The sequence below is a fragment of the Daucus carota genome, chromosome 2 (genome assembly GCF_001625215.2).
Source record: "Daucus carota subsp. sativus chromosome 2, DH1 v3.0, whole genome shotgun sequence".
Classification (NCBI taxonomy): Eukaryota; Viridiplantae; Streptophyta; class Magnoliopsida; order Apiales; family Apiaceae; genus Daucus; species Daucus carota.
In genome coordinates this window covers 30,032,919-30,053,910 of record NC_030382.2, presented here as the reverse complement: position 1 = coordinate 30,053,910, position 20,992 = coordinate 30,032,919, and the positions used below count along the sequence as shown (strand labels likewise).

The 20,992-nt window shown below is 34.5% G+C and overlaps 2 protein-coding genes across 3 annotated transcripts; both read right to left on the bottom strand.

Annotated features, from left to right (window-relative positions):
• Positions 1-1,131: 1,131 nt before the first annotated feature.
• Positions 1,132-3,787, bottom strand: LOC108208996 (uncharacterized). Its single transcript, XM_017379670.2, has 4 exons — positions 3,608-3,787; positions 3,156-3,293; positions 2,323-2,616; positions 1,132-1,904 (listed from the first exon to the last, which is right to left on the bottom strand). Exons 2-4 carry the CDS (start codon positions 3,288-3,290, stop codon positions 1,302-1,304), a joined length of 1,032 nt encoding a protein of 343 aa, XP_017235159.1. The 5' UTR covers positions 3,291-3,293; positions 3,608-3,787; the 3' UTR covers positions 1,132-1,301.
• A 737-nt stretch (positions 3,788-4,524) lies between these two features.
• LOC108208995 (putative ribosomal large subunit pseudouridine synthase SVR1, chloroplastic) lies at positions 4,525-11,216 on the bottom strand. 2 transcript variants are annotated; one of them, XR_001804468.2, is made up of 11 exons: positions 10,639-11,216; positions 10,128-10,207; positions 9,920-10,020; positions 9,762-9,834; positions 9,571-9,664; positions 9,433-9,481; positions 9,079-9,229; positions 7,478-7,534; positions 6,493-6,548; positions 4,903-5,014; positions 4,674-4,811 (listed from the first exon to the last, which is right to left on the bottom strand). XR_001804468.2 is itself a non-coding variant. In XM_017379669.2 (10 exons), the coding sequence occupies exons 1-10, from the start codon at positions 11,138-11,140 to the stop codon at positions 4,954-4,956; spliced, it is 1,224 nt and encodes a 407-aa protein (XP_017235158.1). In that variant the 5' UTR covers positions 11,141-11,216; the 3' UTR covers positions 4,525-4,953. The 2 variants fall into 2 exon arrangements, 1 of the variants encoding a protein (XP_017235158.1); XM_017379669.2 differs by having other exon boundaries at positions 4,525-5,014.
• Between the last annotated feature and the right edge of the window lie 9,776 nt (positions 11,217-20,992).

Genomic DNA, 20,992 nt, shown 5'->3' with positions numbered 1-20,992 from the left:
CAACCGAGACTGTTTAACTGTTTAACTGTTTATTATATTTGTAGCCTGTGCAATCTGGATACTGAATATAATTTGAATTACTCAAGATCTTGTTATTAGTTATAGTCTGGAATGTTAGTCATGTCAGTCTTGCCATGTGATGTTTAAACCAGCTTCCTCTAATCATCTTGCTATAGGTTTTCATGTTTTTGCTCAAGTAATTTATGGATTGTCATTTATTTCTGATTTTCTCCTGTCATTACCTTATTATCAGCTTAGATATAACAGTTAAAACCGTCAGATACAGTGTCTGTTCTTTTCTTCTTTTTTTTTTTTTCTCAAAAGAAGCCTTTCCAGAGTGAGGTTTTTATTCTCTGAAAGTTGTAATTGCGACTCTAGATAACTTACTTTGTGATAAACTCTCACCCAGTAAATTCACCATCCTCCCACTTAAATAGCAAGGAGCATTTCGGCAAAAAAAAATAAAATAGCAAGGAGCATATTTTAACAACAAACGAAATTGAAGGGTTCGAAAATATAGCTCTTATCAGCTGTGTAGTTTCTATTTGTTATGTCATCTTAGTGCAGTATTAACACTTTGTTACCTGTTGAGATATCAATATATTTATTTTCATATATCCACTCCTAGGTAAACTGGAGTGTAAACTGCTTTACCGTAATAATTAGATTCTTCAGCAACTTATTCTATATGTCTAATTTGTTAGGATCGTCATAGGCAAAATCTTTATAAAAAAAAAATAAAAAATTGCAGTTGCATTTTAAAATAACCTAGCATTGACAAAATCATGTATGAAAAAAAAAACATAAAAATTTAGAGGCTGACAAGACCACAATCGAACATGAGGTGCACTTGAATTATTTATAGCAATACTTTCAAAAGTAAATGAAAATCCTCTAACTACCCGAGGTCATCTCCATCAGTTTAATATAATAGTTTATGGGTACTTATGTGGGCTAATATCATCTGCCAGTGGTTTGGCCAGAAATGTTGCATTGATAAAAAAGAAAGAAATCGAAACAGCTTTCAGCAACTCATAATAAATAGTATAGAGTCAGTATTTTGGAAAACTGAAAACCTTAGTATCAAACAGAAGCTGCGTAATATGAATTTATACCTTAGTTGGGAGCAGCTGCTTATAAGAAGATTTATAATAACTTCCATGTTTGATAACAATGAAGTTGTTGAATGACAACTCTTGTGTCTTAACTCCAATTTAAATAGAAATAAAACATATAGATAGCCACACAGCAGACTCTGCAACACATAGAAGTATGTATAATCAAGATCATAGCTTCAAATATTAGAAGACCTGGGTTGATGAAGTTGGGCCCGCAACTGTCTTCCACTCAGCAGTATCGCCACAGTGTCCGGCATTTTCTACTCCCAGACTAGAAACAGGGATAGAGGAATATGTAGGAGCCAGCTTTCTCTCAGCAATGGCCTTCAGCCTATATCGCTCCGCCCTAGAGCCAATAACCTGTCCTAGGATTGATGCTGCAATTGTCAATGCCATGGCTGTTTTAGGCATTAACACCGATTTCCTAAGCATGCCTATAAATGGAACAGCTGCATGGACTGCCACAAACCAAGAGAGTGAGAATTTTTCTGTGTGTTCTCGCCATATACCCAAAGGAATATTTGCAGCCATGCCCAGGGCGCCAATTGCAAGTATTTTTGCAGGTAGAGGCTGTGGCCTGAGATTTTTGGCTAGGGCAGTCCGTGATATAGCAGCCCTTGCTGCAACTATTGCAGGGGGGCACTTCATATTAATACCAGCAGGGGGCTGAAGGGCTTTTGCCACAAGTGGCAGCACATGGCTCACTGCTCTGAATGACTTGGCCATTGGACAATTCCCAGTTTGCAACCACTCATTAGACATAGCCTCATGCTTTGAACTTCCTCCCTGAGAAAAATCAAATATGCAGCTTGTCAGCAAGAATTATTACATTTTAGTCCACAGTATTATGCAACTTAATTAAGGATCTGCTTATAATTATCAACAATGGGACAGCATATGCAAACAAGATTTGTAAGGCGCAAATTAGCAAAAGCAAATTATATTTGTCAACATAACTTGTAGTAACATTTAACTGCGTGCAATTTAAAACTGGCAAATAAAAAATTCAAGGATAGCCTAAAGGGAAAGGCTCATATTCTATATGACCTAGAAAGTAAAAATTCCCCACCCTCCACCTCAAAATCAATATAATAGAAAAAATTATGCTCCAAAAAAACAGGTAAAATAACTCATGATAATCATGTAAATATGCTCCAAATTTCCGACACAAAATTAAGTGAAGAATGATAAGTTAAAGTTTTACCTTTGTAGAAGAACCTTGTTTCTGGGATTTAATGTTCTTTTTCTGATTCTTCCACATCTCAGAAAATGAATCAAAACCAAAGGGTCCCCCAGGTCCAAAAGATGAAAGACTAATGGTCGCTGCTTTTGCTGCAAGAGGATTAAACTTTGGCTCGGAGGGTCCAGATTCCACATTTTCCGCCTCAAAGAAAGACCTTCCAGAAAGTGGAACAACACCATCTTGCCCATGGAAAAGCCTAAAAGCCATATCAAAACTGGGACCATCCTCAAATATAGGGCCTTTTGATTCCCTTGCCTGGAAATATGAAAAGATAACACAATAAGGTACTTCCACACACACTAAGGAGGGATTTGGTTGAAGGTTAATGAATCTGGTTAACCGGAATTAGAACATTAATCCTATTGTTGGAGTACAGATTTGCAATTTAGTTGCTTGGAATGGGAACCATTAGATGGGTAAATCATTTCCTAACTACACCTTGTGATTTCATATCATTCCAATTCTTGTTAACCCCCATTGCCATACTCTTCATTCCCATTCATAATTCCCTATCCCTCCACCAATCCCAACGTGGCCCGAAGTTACCATGGAAAATATGCTTAAGGCACAATTGTAATGTGAGGCAGGCCAATCTGAGTGAAACCCCGATAAGTTAACTTTGCATTCAAAGGTAAGATTTAAATAACTACACACCCAACTTGAGCCAATAATTAGTACTAAAATAGCATTATGGATCAAATGAAATTTCATTTTAGGCATTATAGCATATGACAAGATGGAAGTTAAATACTGAAACCGCAAAAGAGGTTTTGACAGCAAGAAGTAAGACTCACGGGGAGTGTTGCCGCAATGGAGGAGGAAAAGGAGAAGCTGGTAGCGTGATTGATGTTGCGCAGGAAAGGACACCTCACAATGTGTTCCTGACAAGGTGATGAGTCCTCAGCCATGGCTCTGAACAAGAGATCCATTTGCTTGAGAGTAAAAAAGTAGTGTAAGTAATAGCACAAGAATAATAATCATATTCATCATGTAAGAGCATATAGAACAAGAGATAATATATACACACAAAACACTGTCAACACAAGGGAGTGATTATCCAAACATACGTAAGAGACAGGGATATATAAAAAACTAGAGAGTAGGATGAAATGGAAGATGGAAATATATAATTTGAGACTACGATTTCAATTGAACAATCAATTGCTGTATATATCAAACTCAACATCTGAAATCCATAAACAATCAAACTCTGAGCACCAGAAATATGAAATCAATGATAACTAACCTCAGGAATGAATCACAGGGTAGGTGGGTTGATGCGTTGAGTGTGGAAAACGACGCCGTGACAGCCACACGCCTAATCTCTTATTCCAACAATAGCTCTGCCCAGAAAAGAAAAGGGATTTGTCATCCTTTTTTATATCTACTTATCAGTCGTACTACTCCCTCGTCCCTCCGTTTCTTTACATATGCGACTTAAATTTTTTCACGTATTTTAAGGTGTACAATGACGTATTTTTATATATTATTTTTAAATTTTTTTTTTGAAAAAATATGAATATTAAACTTTTATTTAAAAAAATAAATTTTGAAAAATAATACGTAGAATTATGTTTTTTTACACCTCAAATTACGTGCACAAATTAATATAAAGGAAAGGGAGTAGTATTTATTATTATGAATTTTATACATAATCATTAATTACTCCATAATCAATTTTTGTTATATAAAATTTTGATTACTTAAAATTTAGAAAATAACATAAAAAAATGTGTAAATGTGTCCTTTTATGTGTATTTTAGAAATAAATGAGTTTTTAAGTATATAATAATAATATTAAATGTTTATAAAATATATAATATCAAAAAGTATTATATGAATATAAATAAGTACTTATATTCATATAATACACTGACAAATATATTTTTAGCTGTCTAATAGATATTAGGACTTTTTTCGTAACTCCCTAACTTTTTGAAAGTTTTTACAAAAATATTGTTGTCAACTTTCCATATTTTTAGAAATATCCTATATATAAATGATACATATATCAGCACGGCAACACCCTATATATATATATCATTTTTCTGGTTGAAAATTGTATTGGATATAAACGTGCTCCTAGTATCGGTCGGTCTATGAAAGTTCCTTTATCACATCCCCTTGTACTTGAAAATATATAAACGATCAAAAAAAGTCAAATCCAGGGATGAAGGGAATCGATTTGTTGGGATACTAGTTCAACTAAAAAATTACAAGTTTGAACAGCGGGATCATAACCATGTAGCAGATGTTCACTCGTACAACTCCCTGCACTTACAACAATACAGCCTATCTAAGACCTATGCTTACATGATCATAGTGCTTTTGCAGATTTCACCATCATACCTTGTAGTGGCAATCCTAGACTTCACCGTTGTTATTCCTTTGTGGCTCGGAAGGAATGGGAAGCAAAATATATCCCGTCATACAAATCCTTCATCCAATGCCTATGGCGAGGAAACAGGAACTTTTAGAGATATGGGAAAAGTTGGCAGACACGAGCAAACTCTAAATAATATCTTATCAGTGTGCTTCCACCTAATAGCAATAGGAGTGGCATACTGCAGAAAATGATTTTTATTTAGGTCTCTAACTCTTCCAACCCAATGCTTTAAGATGAGTTTGCTTCAATTCCATGTGCTTCCCAAGACTGCAAAAACAACACAGCAAATTCAATTCGGCATTTAAATACAGAAAAATTGTACCGAAGAGGTTTATGTTGTATGTTTATGAATTATGATCATAATTCTGTCAACTGTCAAGCCAGTGACTTGTAACAAATATATTCACATACATACATATGTTAGTTAAAGAAAACCAACATACAAAACTGAGGACACTTGATCTTCTAGTCAATTTCTATAATTTAAGTTAGCTATGAAACATTGGTACACTCCTATGCACCAACATTAATTATGTCATTTAAGTTTAGGCTAAGAGATATTGGCACACACGTATGGACCAACATCAGCCATATGCAACTTCTACTACTAAATAATCAATAATTTTAGTATAAGATGTAAGCTGCAGCTTTGTAGAATAAAAAGAAGAGCCACCACTAGCTAAAGCTTTACCTAAGCTCAGCTGTCAGACTAGATGTGATATAATTAATGTAAATTATGAGGTCAGTGCTTCCTATATGGAAAATAACCAAACCAATCCAAACAAATCCTGTATATCCTGCTTGGAGTGGGGTCCGGAGGGTGTAAAATGTAAGCAACCATGCCCCTACTCTAACAATTTAGAGAATAAAAGGCTTAAATAACTTTAGTATGACCGCAAAAGTGCAATAAGCCCTCGAACAGAAATAAGCTCTCTCGATAGAGGTAAATCCCACATTTAAAAAGCCATAAATAAAACTCGAGTTAGACACTTGGACTTGGGAAACCGGGATTTAATATATGAATGTACACTCTTGTTCTTATATGTATATCCGGTTTGTATCTATCAATGTCGGTTGCTACAAGGTCCGTGGAGTTTTTTTTTTTTTTTTTACTCATTTCCTTTAGCAATGACCCATCTTTATAATAGGGCTCAAGGAGCATAAAAATGAGCACATCATTCAAGGCACATCGCATCTCTGAAGCAATGCGCTTCAGGTGCGCATCACATCGCATCTCGCATATGCGCACTTTTAATAACACTGATCTGATAATCTTTTGTTCTCTCTGCATGTCTGGTCCAAATCTCTATGTTTTGATCTCTAATCTCCTATATTTCTCGGTTTTTCTACTGTCTCTGCACTAATTCTCACTATTAACATATAGAAAATCACAAAAACGTTGTTAATTTAAATTTTCAAGTCAGTAACCTAGAGTTCCTGACACTATGCAGATATATGAATATGGTTTCTACTTATTAGTTAAGCACACACCAGTATATTTATAGTACAGAAACAACCAAATATTAGAATTGGAAAAGGACAAGGACACGTGCAGGCATTTTTGACTCGCCAACATGATTTATATAAATGTATTATGTATATTGTCTTTATTTTGTCAAATTCAGGAATGAGGGTGTATGTAGATTATGGAGCATTGCTTTTGTTGCCTTGTCCCTTGTAAATAGTTATTGTACAATTTGAACTGTAATAAACCGAAAACAAACATATATGAAGATAGGACTTACATAAGATCAGGTGGAAGCCTAAAAGCTCCAATTCGTACACGCTTTAATGCATAAATCTGTGAGATGTAGAGAGTGGATTCAATAATTATGAAAAAACAAGTGCAATCTAAGTTATTACTTCACAGATAAATATGCCAATAGAGTGGGTTGAATTCAGAATATAAAACTACAATGCAGATTATGGTAAATCGTCACTATGTTTCTTATATTACATACCTTGCTTAGCAAAAGTAACAGTAAAGACCTTCATCCTAAAGTGCAAGGAATATGAAAATTTGCAAAGTCTACATTGTAACCTAAACTAACAAGAAATCAATAATTTAAATTACAAGTACCACTTCACTTCCAATCAGAATTGACCACAGGGATTATTATTCTAACCCATCTTGAATAGGTCAGGTCAAAACATTCATGGCAACCGGCCTTCCTGACTGATCGATTTTACTGCTGCTTTCCTTATTTGAATTTTTAAAAAAATGCCTTTCGGTTCAGTATAAATAGCTATACTAAGTTTATTTTGTTTGATTAAGTTCATAAAATTGGAAAGTGCAATGAGCCTTTAAAAAATATCACACGATTTATATTAAACAAGTACATATCTGCTGTCCACCAATATTTGATAGATGCATATTACAATATTGGCTTTATACAACTTTTCTTTTTCTTCGACATCAAGATCCTCTACAGTTTGCAATAGATGCCTTTTTGTGATATTAGACTAAAATGCCCAAATATTAACAAGGATAAGCAAATTTCTCAAATCAGATTCCACCCAAATTGACCGCTAGAAGGTTCTACTTTCTCTATTTCTGAGGTGCCTAGGTTGTACATAAAGCGAGTATGTGTCATCCTAGAAGAGTGAATGATAGGCCAGTCGACCATTTGATTCTGTTTAAAAACTTTAAACTCCAACTGTATAGATACTAGTCATGTAAGGCAAATCTTTGGATGTAAAGTAATACTTTTGTAAGAAACAGAAACTAACATTAAGTCCTGCATTTTTTACAAGTTCTCTAACTTCATGATTTCGTCCCTCGTGAACCTGCAGAATTATAAGATCAAATCAGTACATAGATATTCTTATTCTTCACTTACAAATTATTATGCAAATGCACAAACACGGAGATGATTATTTGTCTAATTGAATCGAGGATATAAATGTTTGTCTCCGTAATGTGATATGAGAATCCAAGTGAATCTGTGACAACTATACAACGGTAGACTAATACTTAAAGTGTAAGCATTTTTCAAAAAGGAATTAACAGTAACTTCATATAGCTGTTTCAGGACAACTAATCGATTGAACCCAGTTCTTTGCAACTCAGATAAAACATTTAGGAAACTGGAGGATCCTATACATTATAGGAATTATGCACTTTTAGCAACTTGGTGCCACGATTGTGTGAAAGTGTCATATCCTGCTTTACAACATGAGGTTTCAATGCAACACAAGGATAAGATTAACATAAGAGGAGCGACACTTGTGATTTGTCATCATATGGCTTAATTTTTTATGCTGCCACGATTCGTTGGTACAATTGGTATTTTTACTTCACCTTACAAACTGAACCAATACCCCAACATATTTCGATGTGGGAGCGGGGTTTTACAACTCATCTCAGTTTTTCTCATACTTACTATTTCACTACAAAAAAGAATACAAAATTCCAATATGCAGTTACTTATATCAAGGCAACAGAGTACTATTACTAATGTACAAGCACGAGAATTTTCCAGATTATGGGTTTGATATGTATTTAACTTCCAGCATTTTGAACTTCATGGAAGCTTTAATCTTATTTGTGATAACCAAAAACCTACATTCAAATTATCTTAACATGATTTCCTAGCTAACTATTTTGAGATAATAATATGATGATATTCACTAAATGTTGCAAGCGTAAACCCTCTCATTTCTTTCAGTTTTTTTACATTGCTTGGCACACATTTTAAGGTGCATATAAAATATAGTTTCATAACTTATTTTTAAATTTTTTTGTATAAATATTTAAACATTAAATTTTTATTTAGAAGAAAAAAAAATTTAAAATAATTTATGAAATTACATTTTAGCTATGTTACCCGGACTCCGCTAAAAGTGTCCAACATGGATACATGTCGGAATGTCGGACTCGGCAATAATTTGAAAATTTTACATGTTTTTGGCTTAAAATAAGTGTCGGAGTGTCCATACCCATGTCCGAGAGTGTCCGACACGGGTCCACGAGACAAAATGAAGAGTCCGGGTAACATAGTTCAGAGGAGCCTTAACATGTGTGCTAAGCCCCCATCCCCCTACGTAAACTAACTGAGGGACAAAGGGAGTATTATGTCACCACGACATCATGACAGTATTCCAGTAATGAAGTTCTGATTTCCTTATAGCAAGAGCTCATGCTCTTCACGGTAAGCGACTAGGAGTTTGAAACACCCACATCCACACACATATATATGTGTGCGCGCACCGCGTGTATTTGTGTATGTGTGCACGCATACTGGTCACATTTTCATTCATCTTATCAACACAAACATATATTGACAAATGGAGCACTATGTATATATGAAAACCAAATGTAATTAATTTACCACAATACGAATTCGAACTCTAGATATGTCCGGCTGTTGTGGCAGTAGCTCTACAGCATCCGGGGTGCAATGTACACCATCTATAATTGTCCCCTCACTAATAGCTACCAAATGCCGCTTATTGACGGTGCCATCTATGGTGGCAATGTATCTACAACCACAAATGCCAAATCATATCAGCACAATAAGATTGAACATCATGCCATTGAAGTCTCACCTATATATCAATCAATCTGAATAAAAATGATTTGATACAACATATAGCACAATCTTAATTAAAGATTTCTCACAAATTCCTGAGAAATGTAGTACAAGTAAAAGAATAGGCAAGACCACACAAATAAGGAAACTTACTCCTTGGATAAACTAGAGGAGGGATGTGAAATTTGTTGAGCAAACTCGCCTGCAAAAGTAATCGGCTGTTGACAATTAATGCAAGTTATCATTCATGAAATCTCAGCTCATAATATCTTGAATTTTGCCTGTACTTGCCATCATTAGTTACAATTATGAGACCACTTGTAGCAACATCAAGGCGGCCGACAGTGAAAAGACGTGGTTTTGGTTGTCCAGCATTTCTTTTGTCCTGGATGAGCAGCAGTAAGATTGAGTAGCAGGGTTAGACAAAACAGTAGCCATAAACACCTAGGAAGAGTCATTAAAAGATAGATGTATAAACATACCCAGGTTTTTAAATAGTCATCAAACAGCGACAGAACTGATTTGGTCTCTTTCTCCCCCGACGAGCATATGTAGCTGAAAAGTGAATGATAAATAAGAATTGTAAAGCAAGTAGATAATTTGAAGCAACACATTGAACACGCAAGTTAAGATGACAAACCCTTTTGGCTTGTTGAGAGCAAGATAGACCTTAGGCGGAAGTTTTTTGGGAAGACGATTTCCGTTAACATAGATGACATCCCTAGCAGGATCAACTTTAGTCTGACGAAAATAGAGCAGAAAATCAATTTGAATAACAAATAAAGACGCACAGTAATGGTATATACAAAAAAAAGAAAAAGATTTGGGCATGGAGCTGGTTAACTAACCTGAGGAGCATTGCAAACGGAACCATTGAGCGTGACTTTACCTTGAAAGACTAGCTGTTCACTGGTACGTCTTGATGCAACTAGTAAAATCTTCCTTATGTTAATAATTGAGCAAGATAATTGATTGATTGAAAAAAGATAAAAGAATAAAGGGTTAAGTATCAAATTGACCATTATATAATTAGAGCAAAATTTCAAATTTACCACTCATAAATTCGGGATCTCAAAGCGGCCCCTTTCAAGTCTGTCATAAACTAACAAAATCTTAAATTTAACACCGAAAAGAAGTAATTTTGTGTGAAAAGTGGCCAATTTGAGGACCCGAAATCCAACAATATTGTCTCCAACAAAAACGATGGAGGAGACGAGAAATCCAAGAAGCAATTTAGCGCACAAGGAATTTTGGCAAACTTGTGCGCCACCCTGTTTGTTTGCTTTCTAACAAAATCTACCAACACCCCACCCCTACTAATTTGATACTTAACTCAAAGACTAAAAGCAAAGATGGTACCTCCAGCAGCCGCGAGGACCTTGCTGAGGCGTTGAGGGGGATCGCGAAAATTGTCATTGAAGAACCTGCGAGCAGCTTTGGAGTACTTGGGCTCTGGCGTCTTGTTCACCTCTTTCTTCTTTTCATTCTTCTTCTTCTTAGTCTTGGTGGAAACAGGAGAGCCAGTCTTAGCATCAGAAATGGCGTGGAGTAGACGCGCGGGAGGAGTGGATTGGAGCGTGAGATTACCATTCTCGTCGCGCACAATCCAAGGGATATACAGTTGCTGGGCGAAATCCTCGGGAGAAGAAGAAGAGGAAGAGGAGGAAGAAGAATCGTCGGGTTGTTGAGTGGGTATGGGCTTGGGTTTGGGCTTGGGAGGGGCGAAAGTGATGTTGAAATTCAAGTCGCAAGTGACGAGGGTGCGGATGTAGCGAGGGGTGGTGGGTTTGAGATACGAAGGTCGGGTGGATAAGTGATGGAGGGAGGTGCTTAAGACGCTGTAAGACAAACTCACCGCCATTACTATCACTGCTCCTTATTTCTTCTCGGAATAACGGGCTTTTCAGATTTTTACAAGTAACTGGTTCATGTGTCCGTGCTTCACTGCGACGATGGGATAGTATAGATTAATTTTGAAATTTTATTTTAAATTAAAAAATATACTGAATTCACAATTTATTTATCAAAGGGGTTAATGGATATTTAGGTTACTCAACTTAATATTAACTTTCAGTTGGGTCATCCAACTTAAAAAAAATTTAATGACGTCGCATTGATCTCAAACACTCTGTTCGATCTCAACCACATTATTCTGTTTGTTAGGGTTTTTTAAGGTTGGGTGAGTATCAAAATTAAATAGGTTGAAAATAAAATAAAATATTGGACTAATTATATCGCCTACGATGAAAATGGTAATACAGTATTGGGGTATCAAAACTCGTTGGAGTATTGTCAACAGAATCAAAAGTATACGTGACAAAGAAGATTGTGTTGTTGAGCAAAATGTTATCATGCATGATCTGAATCTTTAAAATCACAAATTTACCAACAACATCTTTGTTTTTAGTGAAGAATTATTCAACTAAACTAGTCTGTGCTTCATATGCAAAAACATGTAAATTGAGATTCATATTATCGGAAAATGATTATAAACGTAGAGTTAAAAAAATTTCATACACTGAGATTGTCTGATATGAACTTTGCAGCAGACTTCCCAATTATCCTTTAAGTTACACGATTGAGCAAAACAAAATTGAAGGGCTCAGTCTCGTCTTCTGCTAGTAACATATTTGTATCTAATTTGCATAAATGTAAAAAAGGTAATTCAACTATGTAAATTATTAAAAAATATGATATGAACATATGTAAATTTAGATTTACTTCCACACTTTTTCGATGCATCCCTTAAATCATAAATCATGAATCCCTTTTCAATGCCTTTTTACACCCTCTACTCCAAATCTTCATATATATATATATATATATATATATATATATATATATATTTACAAAAAATGCCATCCTACTTTCACTTAATGTGTTTAGTATTGACTGAGGAATTTTTGAACTGCTGCCAACTTTCTGTTCTCGGCTATGGGGTGACTGTATGTTTAGATATATGTGATCACGTGCTTATGTCTGACCAATTTTTGTCTGCCTTGCAATATGCTTTGTTCTGATTTCAATTTCAAAATTCAAATTTGTATGGTGTGATTAGATTCAAACACATTCATTCACATTAAAGCTCTCTAACCTCCGACTCCGAGTATTTTCCGTTCTCCCTGTAAGTCCCCCCTCTCTCATTTCCTGAATCTTTCTCTCTCTCTCTCTCCCTCTCTCTTTGAATCTCTCTCTCTCTCCCCTTCTCTCCGGCTGTCTCTCTCTCTCTCTCTTGCCGTTTCTTCATGTTTTCGTCCGACTCTCATGCCAGACCAATTTGTTTTTTTTTTTTGCAGTTACTTTTGCTGTGAAATTGTTTGATGAAATGTCTGAAAGAAAAGGCTAATAATTTTCACACTTTGTAAGTATATTTTGTATTTAAATTAATGGCTTAATTTTGGGATGTATATGCAAGTTTCTTTCAGTATTTATAGTTTGAAATTAACTTATGATGCGATATATCTAATGTAGATGAAAAGAAAGATGCAGATTGATGATCTTAGCCAAGTGTATGGCCATGTTGTTACTGGTATGGACTTTGCGTGGAAAGTATTTGATGAAAGGTCCAGGAGGAAAAGTTGATAAATTTGTCAATTACTAGGTATTTTTTGTGATGATATTAGTTTCTTTCTGCAGGACTCTGTCAAATTATATATCAAACTCATGTAATACATGATATTAAGTTGTTTTTGCTTCTTTTTTTTGTCGGTAATGGACCTATTAGATAGTGATGAATCTATATTTGTTAAAGTCCTAATGATGTGTTTGATCTAATCATTGTTATTGAGTCGACGACTAATCGTCGACTAGTCCCCCAGTCGATGGATGATTTAAGTCGTTTAACGACTTGAAAGAAAAGTCGACCCGTGGGTCAGATCCGACCCGACCCGGTCCAAACTAGGTTAAACCCGACCCGATTACAATTTTAACCTACACTTACCGTAAATCTAACATCCGCTGCTGCAAACATCTGGAAACATCTGGCAGCGACTCCCCTTCATCTCCTTCATCAGCTCATCAGCTTCTCTCCTCTCTCTCTCTCCCTTCTCCTCTTTCTCTCTTCTCCTCTCCTCTCTCTGTCTCTCTTCTCCTCTCTTTTTCTCTCTCTTTTTTTTTTTAGTTTTCAATCACCCCGCTCGTGTGTATATACACACGGTGGCGTGTGTATATATTCTGGGACGCGTGTACACGTCTGGTCTGTGTGGACCGGACTGTGGATGTGTACTGTTTGTCAGTTTTAATTGTTTTTGATTTTTTTTTATATTTTACTTTTCAAAATTAATTTTAAATTCTAATTTTATGTAAAAACATTTATTTAAACCGTTTTAATATTTATTCTTTTACCCTTTTTTCTGAAAAACTATTTTAATTTTTATCAAGTTTTATTAGATCAAAAACGTTTTAATAATTATTTTTATTTAATATTAATTAATTTTGATTAATATTTTGTTTCAATTTTTATTTTTAAAAATTACATTCTAGTTTTAGTTTACTTAAATTTTATTTATTTGATAAGTCCAGATTAATTAAAAACGTTTAATTATTTTTAACTAATATTTAATTTAAAAAAAATATGGCTTTTTTTAATGTTCTGAGCTTTTACACTTGATCAGCAACCTTGCCCCATTGATGTCCAATTGTTAGTTAACCCAAATTTGCAGCCAGAATGAACAAAAAATTTTACAAGTTGGCCTGAACAGTAACTATATGCTCTGTTTTTCACCACCTCCCCTGTTTTGCTCAGTTTTGGCTCTGTCGCACCTGCCCTGTAAACAAATGGGGGACCTTTGTATGGGGCGGCCTTGTTTCTTAATCCCGGGAAGTACTTTGACATAGTTGAAAGGAATCCTTCATGTGCCTCCCGGATAAGAGAAGACTTTAATGATGTACTTGGGAAGATGGTTAAGGATCGGACTACAAGGAACCTTATAAGTAACTCCGCGGATGACTACAAAAATACAAGAGGAGGATTCACTAGAGAGATGGCAATTGAGCACCGAAAGGAAAAAAGTCCTCGTAAGCTCACTTGTGTTAGTCTTACTTCCGTATTATCTATTTATATATTCTTATACTTATTAGTATTATTTTAATTTTTATATTAGTTGATTGGTGGGATGCTTATGGTGGTCGTACAATTGAGCTTCAATCATTTGCAAAGCGTATTGTTGGTTTATGTTGTTCATCTTCCGGTTGTGAACGAGATTGGAGTACATTTGAATTCGTACGTGCCTACACTTTTATTATTATTATTATTGTTATTATTGTTGTTGTCATCTAATTAATTTTTATATTTTGATTAATTTAGATACATACAAAGAAGAGGAATAGGTTGGAACATCAACGTTTAAATGATTTGGTGTATGTTCAATACAACCGGAAGATTGATTCCCGATTCAAAAAGATGCGTGAACTTGGAGAAAAATATAATTCACTAATATTTGAAGGCTTGGAGTGGACTAATGATTGGATGAATGATATTGAGGATAGGTTTTGGAGTGCGGTGGATATAGCTTCGGGTGCCTCACAAGGACTTGAGGGACGCACTTTACCAAGAAAAGCTAAAGGTGGTTCAACTAGTGATATGCGTACCTACACTCGACGTGGCACTAGTTCAACACTACATGATGATGATGATAATGGATGGGGGGAAGATGAAGACCATACTCCTATTGATGATATGGAGGTGGAGATGACTATGGTGTTCCTCCCGATCCATCCTTGAAGAATGCTCAAGAGGGAAATGAAGATTTCATGCTTGATTAGTTTATTTCACTCATCTATTATGTTTTTATTTGCTTAGGGATGCTTAACTTTTGGTATTTAAACTTATTGTCTCTTTCCTATTTGAAATATTGAATGATGTGTTTTTATCTATATTATATAATCTTTGCTATATATATATATATATATATATATATATATATATATATATATATATATATATTTATTTATTTATGTATATCACGACTTGTCGACTTATTTCGACTAGTCGGGCGACTTGTCGACTAGTCGATTCCAAGGTGTCCGGGCGCCGAGGCTCGACTTGTCGACTTAATAAGCATGGATCTAATGTCTCTGATGTGTTTGCCCTCTGAAATTTGTCCATAGGAACTGTTGAACCCTTCTGCTGCATATGTTATTGACATTAGATTATTTGTTTTTAAGGTACTGTTTTCGACATGAATGCACAAGCATCTCCAACTGATCGACCTCCAATGTCAGATTTGACCAATCAAAGTTTAAGAGCAAACGGTATAAATTCCAGATTTCAATTGATGTGTAAGTTTAGTCATATCAAAATTGCAAAAATAGAGTTAACTATTAGGCTGTATTCTGAAGCAAAATTGTGATGGTTTTTTGTTAGGTGGCCTTTTTGGAACGAAACACAACTCCTTTCTCAGTCTTATACGCCCGATAGATGCTTCATCGAATTACAGTATTATGCTAAGACCTTCATCTTCTTACTTGATTCATTTATTGTCCACTTAATATTATTTCTGATTTTTTTACTAAAGTTCAATCATCTTTGTTTTAATGTTAGTCATCTTTGGATTTTAATCCCTTTTATGTTTCAGGTCCTGTTTTCAATATCTCCCCCCAGTCTAATGATGGTCGATTAGGTGGTTAGTTAACAATTTATTAAATTGTTTCAAACAATATGTTATTTGTCTACATTCCAATAATGTTATAAGCACCTATTTTAATACTTATATGTGATTGTTTGGTGTTAGATACGGTGTTCCAAAAGAATCACCAATCTTTTCTCAGTCCTAAATTTCCTCACAATTATTCATCAAATCACAGTATAAAGCTCCATCCTTCACCTTCTTAATCACATATACTCAGTTTGCATGCTACTGTAAACTAACTATTATTGTTAGTCAAGTTGTTTGTCAAATATTTCACCTGAAGGCACTCTAAACATCAATTTCAGGATAGCAACAAGTTCAGAGGTTAAATGTTTTCTTCAATATTGGAGCAATTTCCATTATCCCATAAATTACGTAAATACTCTTTCCCCTGATCTCAACCTCTTCTGCTTTAACTTATGCATTTCTGATCTGCATTCCAACAATAGTTCAACTAATACTGTTTCGTCTATAGGCCGTCTATCAAGCAATGTCTCTAAAGGTATATTACATACTAAAGTTGTAATACAGAGCTAATGGATAGAAGACAATCTAATATTATGTTTATCAGATGGGATTGTGATGTGTTAAATAATAACTAACCGCAAGCGCACGGTGTCTATTGTAGTGTAGACTGGCAAATGCGGGTCGTATCCTCAAGGAGACAGATGTTATCAATTCTATTTAGTCACATTCAATTGTTTCCAAATCAAACGATGATTGAAAGAAATATTTTTAACTAACTACTACAACTAAATAACACTAGCTAAAAAGACAAGAAAATAATATATTAAAAATCCAGGGCAATCAGGTCCACCATGCTTACACAATGACTGGCTCTAAGCTAAAGCAATTAAAGTGGTCAAATAACAAGAGTATGTTAATCTCTCTCAAGTATCAACACTCTCGAAACATGATTACACGTATAATCACTTTTAGTAATTCGATTAATCAGGTAATTAAAGCAAGGTTAATCTCTCTCAAGTATTAACACTTTCAGAAATCCAATGATGCTCTCGCACTCAAATTCAATTCTGCTAATTGTATGTGTGCCTCTAGTAGTATATCTCTCGATTATACTCCTATTCGCATAGAATCAATTCATGATATCGGCCGATTACACAAATCAATATTAAAACATATCAATTAGAATTAACCAATCAAACAAATCACTGTAAAATCATGCCAATATCATAGTGCAAACATGGCTTCCCCTTAAGCCCTAGAACACACTACTCAGTACTAATTAAACAAGCAAAACAACTAGTATGGTAAAGAGACATAATTAAACTAACAAGAAAAGAAAAGAAAACTATAGAAGAAAACCTTGAACCTTCATTGTTGTCACGTACACAAAAGTCATAGTTTCTTCATAGGCCTCCCTACTAACCCTAATTCTAATCTAATATTGTACCCTGATAAAAACTAATCCTATCTCTAAAATATATCTCTTTTAATATTTAAAACTAATATATAAATAAAACTCCAAAACCAAGTAGGATTTAGTCTCAAAATTCGCAGCTTTCTGTTCTGTCCAGTTTTCGGACTTTCCTAGTTGGACTTTGCATCTTGGACCACTTCTGAATTAAAGGAAATATCAAGTGCTTCGCGTGGGCTGTAAGATCGTCCAAATCTGACATCCGGAACTCAAGTTATGGCCCAATCAGTGTAGAAATTGGGTAGAACCCAATAAATCCGAATTTTAACAAAATTTGGCTCCAAAATAGCTAATTTATCTCCAAATCCTTCTCAACTTGGAATTCTTTATTTCCTACAATAAAACAATAAAATCTATTAAATAAATATCCAAATCAGTGCAAAATATAATTAAATATGAGAATAAAATCATATAGAATATATATAAAAATATATTCTATCAGATTGCTAAGCCGTTGGGAAACTGCTACAACATAAACATGCAAGCTTATGGTATGGGTCTGATGATATAGGTAAAATATTAAATAATATTTTACAGAGCAATATGACCTTTTGAGCATGATATGTAGCACACTTAAAGTACAAATTAGCAATAGTTTCAGTTGTAAAACTAAAACACAATTATGCTAAGTTTTTGTCTCTATATGTGTGTAAAATATATATATTTGAATGTTGTTCTTGGTTTATAAAGTTTGAATTTTGATAGATCTTTTGTATGGTTGTGTTTTTAGACTGAGGGAGAGGCAGAAGGAGAGTTGTTATTGGAACAAAATGAGAGAAGACAGCAGTGTGCTTCAATCTAAAGAACTTGTTTCTTCGGTATTTGTTTTCTATCTGGCTATTCTTGGACCAATCATGGAATAATTTTCTGTCTGAGACGAGAGAAGTAGCTTTAAATAATGATATAAATATATCGATATAGAGGTTAGAATTTCAATTTCCATGTATAAGTTTATGTGTAGTATTACACATATTCTAAAACGGCTTGCTTCTCATTTTCCTGCGTAAGAACTTTGTAGGTTTGATTGGTTACTGTGCTGAAGGTGCTTAAGTTTCAGTTCTAACATTTATTATATATCTTTAGGTAATGGTGAAATGACCTCTAAAGTTTCCTAAATTGACATTGAAAAAAAACTGCTCACTCAGGTGAAGTATGTTGACAATGGCAATTTGGAGCAGTGGCTTTGAGCCGGGAAATCAGGATGAAGATTACTATAGGGACTGGAATCGGGTGTGTAGTCTGATTTTGTTTCCCTTTTTGAGGATTATTATGACCGTCCTTCCTTAAAAGAATTTGGGAAGACAAAGAACTGCAAGTCTACAACAATCTTCGTCTTTGGGAAGCAAAAGCAATTTGTGAAGACTTTAATTTTTTCAATTTAATGATGGATAGTATGAAGCTGATGCACAACTCCATTCTAAAGCTGTAGGTTTTTAGTCAGTATTTTGATAGTGTCCTTCTCATTTGAAACTTAATTTTAGTCAGTATTTTGTTTAATACTGAAACTTCAATCTTTTCAATTTAGTGATGGATAGTATGGCTCGGTGTATATACAGTTGCATGTAGGCTAAACTCCCAACACAACACCAGCTGCTTCACTAGACTATTACCACACACATCTCCTCAATTCTCCCCTCAAATACACTTAAACCAAAAGAGAAAAATGGGAAGGGAAAGGAGTGATCAGGCAGTGATCCGTTCGTCGTCCATAGCTTTGTTACAAGAAAGATTTTGACAATTACACCTGAGTGAGCTCACTTCTAAAAGAGTACTTCACCTGAGTGAGTACTTCTAAAACAATACTCTTTCAGATTTTTTCCAGAGTCCGATCGTTGCACAAGTCCTCCAAATTACAACACTCCCCTGCAGAAACTGTTTAATCTGTTTTTCGAGTCTGAGGTGCTACTCCCTTCTTCAGCAAACATGGCAGCTCAGGGAATCCCGACGTGCCAAATTAAAACATGTCTCTCCCTTTGGCCGGATTATAATCATGTTGTGGCAGATAATGTGATCAAGAAGACTCATTCTTGAATGATAAGTCATGGCTTTCTAAAATGACTCCATTAGTTGATGTCAATGATCATGGCAACTAGATCGATGTGGATACTTCTCTTCATTCGTAGAACATGTACTAAGCATATGCATATGTTTGCATATGAGAGTTTGCTTCTGTAGAGAGGAATGTGATTGTTACAAGATTTAAAACAAATTATTATCTTGAATAAAAGATAAATCAGACGGTGAAGCTAGGCTTTCTCTCTGCCTCCCCTGTTTTGAGAGTCGACTCCCGTATTTAAGTATCTAGCCACCACTTCTCCATCTTCTAAATCTTCATCCCTTCATCGATTAAGCCATTTTCGCTCTCCCATCCTCTATTCCGTATTTCAGTTTTTCAATAAACCAAGATACGTGAGATCTTGTTGAGTACCTTGTTATCAAGGTCGTACCCATATTTTGGGATGTTAGTATGTCATGTTTTGTGTTAGTGTGTGTTTTCGTGTCGTTGTCGGAGGTTTCTCTAAAAAGGGTTCATACGATATTGTGGGTGATCTGTAAGACTCGCATCGATTCTGGGATGACGGTGGATATCGCAAAAACTCACCTTTTACAACAAAAATTTGTTCATATTTTGGGAGTCTTTGTTGCTCCAATATCAGTCAATATAACTGATAGTTCTGAATGTTGGGTTACAGATGATGCTTATGTGAAGGTCAATTGTGATGCTACCAGTTTCATAGGTGATGTGGGTTGGATTGCTCGATATGTCATTGTATTAGTTTTTAGATCAAAGAATTTAAATGCTATGTGTTAAGGGATCTGAAAACAAAACGACTATTTGTTTAGCTCGTTCTTTGTTTCACAATCAGATTGTAGTTGACAGTTCGGGGTTTGTCCCGGCTGGGTTCCGATGAGTGATTTCTGTTAATAAAATCATTTGTTTGTCAAAAAAAAAACAAATTATTATCTTCAATTTTCAACTTTGTTATAGACATTTCTATTAATATTACTTTTATAATTCTACAATAAATATTTTTTTTTCATGTATTCTTAGATTAATTATAAAATTTCATTTAAATTCTATTATTTTATTATTGTGAAAAATATCAAACATTTGTTTTCTAGATTATAAATAAAATTTGTCTTTTTCTGATAATTGATAACTTTTGAATTAAGATAAATATTTTCTACATTTTACAAAAAAATCTAAAAACCATTCGTAGCGGTTGGAAATAAATTATGAAATTATATCACATGTACATTTTTAGTTGTGTACCAAAAAATTTGTAAATAAATAGAGATGGGAGATTAATTATTTAGAAAAAACTAAACACAGTAACATATATATATTACACACAAAAATTATTTATGAGTATTTATTACATCTTTAATTTAGAGAAAAATTAATTATACCCGTACGTATGGGGCCATCATCCACAAGTTTTTTTAATTTACGAGGAGCTCACTTCTAAAAGAGTACTGTTTTCCTCTCTGTTTATAAATCAAAATAATTAGTTTTTAACATTTAAACAAATAAGGTGTCTCAAAACAATAATAGCAATATGAAAAGGTTTAGCAGGACATAATTTTGTTTCTCTCTATTTAAAATTTTCAAAAAAATCTTTATCATGCCCATGCGTAGCGGGCA

Bases quoted from the DNA above. Each gene is read 5' to 3' on its own strand.
- LOC108208995 (XM_017379669.2), bottom strand. From the start codon at position 11,140: ATGGCGGTGAGTTTGTCTTACAGCGTCTTAAGCACCTCCCTCCATCAC. The intron at 9,482-9,570 runs GCAAGTACAGGC...TTACTTTTGCAG, and splicing joins CATAATTGTAACTAATGATG to GCGAGTTTGCTCAACAAATT. The intron at 6,549-7,477 runs GTTAGTTTCTGT...TACATCTCACAG, and splicing joins TAAAAAATGCAGGACTTAAT to ATTTATGCATTAAAGCGTGT.
- LOC108208996 (XM_017379670.2), bottom strand. From the start codon at position 3,290: ATGGATCTCTTGTTCAGAGCCATGGCTGAGGACTCATCACCTTGTCAG. The intron at 2,617-3,155 runs GTGAGTCTTACT...TCATATTTCCAG, and splicing joins CCATTGCGGCAACACTCCCC to GCAAGGGAATCAAAAGGCCC. The intron at 1,905-2,322 runs GTAAAACTTTAA...GATTTTTCTCAG, and splicing joins AACAAGGTTCTTCTACAAAG to GGAGGAAGTTCAAAGCATGA.